Genomic DNA, 7,075 nt, shown 5'->3' with positions numbered 1-7,075 from the left:
GCAAGTGTAAGGGAGCATTTGAGAATCTTTCCCAAACCCCAGATGGAGAAACTGTTTTTTGGTTTTTTTTTTTAAATTTCAGATTCCTAAGAAGTACCAAAATTTCACATATTAACAGAATGTGCAGACACACACCCATAAATCATATGCTGTAAAACAAAAACAAGGAATAAGGAGCCCTTCACTGACCCTTTTTGTCGATAGTAATCTTGGTCTGGTTACACACCCAAGAACAGCATCTAGCTCCTTTTTGAGGCTCTATTTCCCTGGTACCCAGGTGCACAAGGGCGATGGTGATCTTTACAAAACAACATCATCACCAACAACATAAACCTCTCTCATTCACACAAAAGCCCACCTTGCAAATGAATGGAATATTAACAACTGCCTAACAGTTGCGCTATTGGAAGGAGGAAACTGAGCACTAAAACAGCTCTTTCCACAGATTGCCAGTGAGAGCAGCTCGAGAAGAAATGCACCTACTCTATGAGAAATGCTGGTGCAGATTTTTTCCCTATCAGTCTAACCTCCTGTGTTGATGCATGGATGCTGGTACCCACTTACAGGGATGCCAGATGATCAGTGCAGAATGAAGGTCCCAAGGGAGGATCACATGGCTCTCTCTGCCCTGTGACGTCACTAGCAGATGGCATGGGTACCAGCTCTGGCAGTTGGCATCAATGTCACTTTTTAGAGATCAATGAGATAGTGCAGATATACACAGATCTAGAGGCTCCAGGAGACGATGCGACACTCAGCCTGAAAAGATTTGGAAGATCCAAAATGAAAACTGATCATTGAATGAAATTAAAACCAAAGGTAATATAAATAAAGATATACTTCAATTGATGCTGGCTTTGCATGCAAGTATTTAAAGATACAGTGTAACTGCCTTAGAGTATTTATGTGGTTTTTGCCATCTATAACTTCTTATCATATTTCATTCTTATGATGTAATTATCACATACTTTCACTGCTATTATGTAACACTGCAAGTATGTGGACATTACTAAGTGTGTGTGTGTGTGTGTGTGTGTGTGTGTGTGTGTGTGTGTGTGTGTGTTGAGGGGGTTGGAGATTATTAAATTGAAAAGTCTCTGATTTAATATGCCTATTTGTTTGAAGACTTTAGATGAATATACTTGCTGTTTCACCCAACAAACCCCCCAAAAATGCAATTGAAACACAAATTGTTTCCCTCTTTCATTTGGGATTCTGAACACACGTGCACAATTGCAGGCAGAATCCTTGGACCGTTCCTGTCCGATATTAGCTGGAGGGAGACTTCTGTGGCTCGTAGAACAAAAACACTCCGAGCTAAACAGCAGTAAACAGACAATTACATTGGGAAAAATTTTAAACATTATAGCATTCTTAACATTTGTTTTGATTTTAAAATACTAGTAGTGATATTTATTTTTCATTTACTTGCCAAGCTTTTTCTCAAATTAGCCTAAAATTTCCTTTGCTTTTTGAAGGCTAGGGAAATAGTGCTCTTTTTAAAATTTGTTTATTCCAGAAACCATTTATCGCAATTTATGTGATAAAAGCAAAAAAGTTAGGGATTATTTTTTCTAACAAAATCCTACAAATTTATCAGCTAACAGAAATAACATTTTTCATTTTAAAAACTGGGTTTTCTTCTATTTTGTTTTCAGGGGAATTTGAATTAATGAAATTTTGCATTGCTGTATCATGGTTTACATTAGTTTAAATGTCACTGTGTGTTTAAATCTAGTTAAGAGTGAATTAGAGAATTAGAGAATGTGGTTGTTTTGCCCCCCAAAAAATCCTATTTTATTTTCTTTTGATAATTTGGCCTATATAAATTAATGCTATAGTTGTGCATCAATGTTTTTTATAATTACTATCCTACACAAGCTCAAAATTTTTACTTAATTTAAACAAATGATAGTTCTGAAATCAGTCTTTTTTCATGTTTTCTTGTAGTCTTATGATTAAGTCATCAAATATGTTTGAGTGTATAAAGTTTAAAAAATGAAAACACTTTAAATATTGTGCTGGCATTTTTTCAGGTAAATTAAGATTAGAGAACCATGTTAACACTACCATTTGATGAGTCTGTTGTAATGCCAGAATCCCAGATGTGCAGAAAGTTTGCTAGACAATGTGAGGATCAGAAGCAAATTAAGAAACCCGAGAGCTTTTCCAAACAAGTTGTCCTTCGAGGAAAGAGCATCAAAAGGGCCCCTGGAGAAGAAACTGAGAAAGAGGAGGAGGAGGAAGACAGAGAAGAAGAAGATGAAAATGGGTTACCCAGAAGAAGGGGTCTCAGAAAAAAAAAGACCACCAAGCTGAGATTGGAAAGGGTCAAGTTCAGGAGACAGGAAGCTAATGCAAGAGAGCGAAACAGGATGCATGGCCTCAATGACGCCCTGGACAACTTGCGAAAAGTGGTCCCCTGTTATTCTAAAACCCAAAAACTGTCCAAAATAGAAACTTTACGGCTGGCCAAAAACTACATCTGGGCACTTTCTGAAATTCTGAGGATCGGCAAGAGACCAGATCTGCTCACATTTGTCCAGAACTTATGCAAAGGTCTTTCCCAGCCAACTACAAACTTGGTGGCAGGCTGTTTGCAGCTCAACGCCAGGAGTTTCCTGATGGGTCAGGGTGGGGAGGCTGCACACCACACAAGGTCACCCTACTCCACCTTTTATCCACCCTACCACAGCCCTGAGCTGGCCACTCCCCCAGGGCATGGGACTCTTGATAATTCCAAGTCCATGAAGCCCTACAATTATTGCAGTGCGTATGAATCCTTCTATGAAAGCACGTCCCCCGAGTGTGCCAGCCCTCAATTTGAAGGTCCCTTAAGTCCTCCCCCAATTAACTATAATGGGATATTTTCCCTGAAGCAAGAAGAAACCTTGGACTATGGCAAAAATTACAATTATGGCATGCATTACTGTGCAGTGCCACCCAGGGGTCCCCTTGGGCAGGGTGCCATGTTCAGGTTGCCCACCGACAGCCACTTCCCTTACGACTTACATCTGCGCAGCCAATCTCTCACTATGCAAGATGAATTAAATGCGGTTTTTCATAATTAATGAGGAAAATGAAAATAAACAGTGGTCATTCACCTCCCCGTCTAATTAAGACAAAGCAGATGCTCGTGGGCTGAGTAATTGGCACAACTCTATCTAAGGTGTCTACTAGTTTCTGAAGTGTGTTACAACTATTGTGAGAATTTTCTATGTAATAATAAATCTCTTTTCGTATGAGAACTTCTTTTCCTTTTGTCTGTAAAACACTGTGATTCTCTTTCTACTGACATGATTATTTTTTTCTTATTTTCTTTGCTTTGAAATTCACTTAATTTGTTTGAACAAGGTGTCTAAAATATGTGGTTGAATAAAGACATGCAGAGAGCATAACTCAATGTCTATCACAGTTGTACAGTAATTATAAAAATGCATGCTATGAAAATCAGATGCGTAAGACGATGTGTTCATAATTGTTAGGAATGATATATGTATCTCTGGAAAATCATCGAGATGATCACTAAGCTAACCATGATATTTGAAAGGTGCATTGACAATGTGCAACAAATATTAAAAGCTATGCAATTTTCTGTTTGTTAAGGACAAAACTAAATGTACTCCATTGGTAACTATTCCTTTTCAAGTATTTGCAGAAGGGGAATCATGATATTTGGGTAGGTGGTATCATAATTTAGGAACAATTATTTCAATCATAAAGGAAAATTTAGTACTAACTTTGTGTTGTTCAGGATTTATCTGTACAGGTTTGTTATCACAGCTCATAATTGTGTTTTCCACCCCACAGTTTAGAAGCAATTAAACATAGATATTTCCACTTGTAAAGGACATCTATTAGCCGTGATATTTTTGCATGATACTTATTATTTCCTGGCACGCAGCTGCTTTCTTGTCACCAATGGTCTCTCTTCAACATGTCAGAAATATTTCCAGATTAAACCGTATGAGCGAAAACAAATTTCTTAAACGAAATGGCCTATGCGCTTAAAAGAATTCTCTTTTTCAAGTATCTTAAATGAAAGGAGCCCATGAGGGTTAACATCCTGGGGAATCGATGATAAATCCTGGTAACCTTCAACTCCATCCTAAATTCAATGGCAAATTTCCAGCAAGCCCCAGAGCAGATGTTAAAAATGGAAGGTTTTACTTTGCACCGTGTAAATGTCTAGCCGACCAGAGGCTAAATTCCGTGTGATTAAAAAGTTTTCTTACAAAATGCCACCGAAAACTTAGTTTAATAGTGCCGGGGAAGCAGGTCCTCTAGAAACAGGACTTAGTCGCCTACAGAAGAAAAGGAGAGGCGTCAGCGGCATCTCTCTAGATGCCCTCTGGCGCAAGTCGGCTTCGCAGGGGAGGGAGCACTGCTGCGGGGCTGCGGACCGCCCAGCCACCGGGGACGGCGCGCGGGAGGGCGGGCGTGGCCGGCCCGCGGGCAGCGCCCCACTAGCGCAGGCCCTAGCAGCCCGGGGGCAGGCGCTGAGCCCCGGCCGTGACTACCACGCGCAGGCTGCGCTGCCGTGTCCTGCCCGCAGTGGGCGCCCTGAGGCCAAGGGGCTGCGTTCCGCCCCAGGCCGAGGAGCGGCTGCGTGGTTGGGGAGCTGGCGAGAGCCCCAGGACCAGCGCCCGGCCCGAGGATGCTGAGGCGGGAAGGAGAGTCGTCCTTCCATCTGCCGTCTGCAGGGACGGGGAAGAGGAGGGCCGGCGACAGGGACAGCTGGCCCAGGTGCTTCCAGGAGCGGACCTTTCCTCTCCCTGCTGGCGGGACTCGGTGCTCACACGGAGAGACCTGCCTTCATCCTGCCCCGACCGCCCCTCCCTGACCCTCTGCTCCTCCTGCCACAAGCCTGGGGCTCGGATGCGCGGCAGCTGCTGTGCTGCAACGGACTCTGCGGATTATGAACGAGCCCCGCCAAACGGGCGTGTAGAGTGTGTAAGCACCTGTTCACTCCAGTCCCAAGGGGCAGGGAGAAAGAAGCCAGGGGAAGAGGGAGAGGACTGCCTGCCGGGCAGAGAGAAGGTTGTCCAAGGTAGAGAGACAGCCTTCTGTGTGCTTTGTAGGCCTATGCGAAGAACTGACTTGCGCCTGCTTCATCCCATATGTGCACAAAACCTGTCGCCCCCCACCCCCAGGACCTGGCACAACTTTGCTGCCCTCCTTAAGGCCCCTTAGTTAGGACCTTGTGGTCACTGCTCACTCCAAGGAAGTGAGGAAGCATCTGGAAATAGCTGTTTTTGTTTTGTTTTGTTTTGTTTTCTTCTTTCTTTCTTTCTTTCTTTCCTTTTCTTTTCTTTTCTTTTCTCTTTTCTTTTTTTCTTTTCCTTCCTTCTTTCCTACCTTCCTTCCTTCCTTCCTTCCTTCCTTCCTTCCTTTCTTCCTTCCTTCCTTCCTTCCTTCCTTCCTTCTTTCTTCCTTTCTTTCTTTCTTTCCTTCTTTCCTTCCTCCCTTCCTTCCTTCCTTCCTTCCTTCCTTCCTTCCTTCCTTCCTTCCTTCCTTCCTTCCTTCCTTCCTTCCTTCCTTCCTTCCTTCCTTCCTTCTTTCTTTCTTTCTTTCTTTCTTTCTTTCTTTCTTTCTTTCTTTCTTTCTTTCTTTTTGACAGTTTCATTTCTTTCTAGCAGACAAGGTGTGGGCTCCAGGCCCCAGGCTCATGGATCCCAGCTGCAGGTGGCCAATGGCCCGTCCAGAACAGTACAGTGCCTGCTCAGAATCTTGTTGGCTCACAGTGTTTAAAACCTAAAGTCTTTCTAGGGTCAAGGATTCTTGTTGTAAGGAGAAATTGCAACAGGGCCTGATTCTTCAGTTTCCCTTCTGGCAAGTGGGAGAGTAGGAAGAAAAGCCTCTGGCTGGGTGGGGAAGAATCAAGTGATGGGGAGACACTTCTGGTCTCAGAGCTCTGTTCATAAAAACTCCAGCTACAGGGGCATTTTAGGCTTAGACCGCGGGAACAGGAGGTTTCTTTCATTATTGGGATGTGCAAGTCATAGGCATGGGTCCCGCATCAGTGACAGATGAACAGTGGCACTTTGTGCTGTGTGACCAGGCTGTGCTGGGCATATCCCAGGACTCAATCATCGTTTCGATTCCCCTTATGAGGCCAGACATAGGAGTCATCCCGACACCCCTCTACATGCCCTCAGTGTCCTGAGTCAGCATTCCTCAGCAGAGCTCTTCCTGCTCACTGAGGATTCCTGTGGCTTTTTCACATACAGCAGCGGCACAGATGCCACTCTGCAAAGCTAGGCCTTTAAAGAAGCCCCTCCAGGAGAATATCAAGCAGGGCAGGAAGGCGTGGCTCCCGCGAGTTGTGAGTGATGTCCTTGTTCTTTTTCTGCACGTCATGTGTCCCTCCACCTCCCAAAAGGAAAGGTCATGCCCTCCCCTGAATTCTTAATAATCGCTGTTTTTCAAAGGGACTAGACATCTTTTCTTTTGAGCAGGGTTGCAAGACTCTATTTTACCTTCTCCTGAGTTTGTCCTCTCTCCTTTAACACTTGGTCCTTCTGCTATGAGAGAACACACAAATGCATGCGTGTGTTTGTGCACATACACTCACAAACATATTCAAGTGCTCTTAACAAAATAAAGATTTATCTCTCTGATCTAAAAGATGCCGTGATAGGTAACAGCAGGGGCGGCAGAGCCATGACTCTGCCATTATCTGTAGTGTGGGGCTTCCATTGTCAAAGCCATCTCACCATGCAAGATGGCTGCTGGAGTTCTAGCTATAGTTTCCTCACTCCAGTTAAGAATGAAGAAAGAGAATGACTGAAAGATATCCACCCAACTGATCACACCCTTTACAGAATATGCGTGTAAGCCCTATGCAAGTTTTCTACTTAGCTCTTGCTGACCAATTCTAGATGTAAGAAAAGCTTGGAGATATATGTCCTTTTCCACAGGGTATATTACCACCTGGAATAAAATCAGAACCTGTCAGTAAAACAGGAGAAAATGGGCTTGGGAAAGCTCCTTACCCCTGTCACCCACTGAATCTCTCACTACCCCTCTGATCTGACATCCCTCCATGACTTCTCTTTCTGATTCTGCTTCTTCT

General features: G+C 43.7%; 1 protein-coding gene across 2 annotated transcripts; it reads left to right on the top strand.

Annotated features, from left to right (window-relative positions):
* The first annotated feature begins 428 nt into the window (after positions 1 to 428).
* Neurod6 (neuronal differentiation 6) lies at positions 429 to 3,848 on the top strand. 2 transcript variants are annotated; one of them, XM_045135972.1, is made up of 2 exons: positions 429 to 819; positions 2,098 to 3,848. In XM_045135972.1, exon 2 carries the CDS (start codon positions 2,106 to 2,108, stop codon positions 3,069 to 3,071), a length of 966 nt encoding a protein of 321 aa, XP_044991907.1. In that variant the 5' UTR covers positions 429 to 819; positions 2,098 to 2,105; the 3' UTR covers positions 3,072 to 3,848. The 2 variants fall into 2 exon arrangements, with proteins under 2 accessions (XP_044991907.1, XP_004652816.1); XM_004652759.3 differs by having other exon boundaries at positions 435 to 819; positions 2,037 to 3,848.
* Positions 3,849 to 7,075: the final 3,227 nt, after the last annotated feature.

The sequence above is a fragment of the Jaculus jaculus genome, chromosome 16 (genome assembly GCF_020740685.1).
Source record: "Jaculus jaculus isolate mJacJac1 chromosome 16, mJacJac1.mat.Y.cur, whole genome shotgun sequence".
Lineage (NCBI taxonomy): Eukaryota > Metazoa > Chordata > Mammalia > Rodentia > Dipodidae > Jaculus > Jaculus jaculus.
This window is presented reverse-complemented; position numbering and strand designations above follow the sequence as displayed.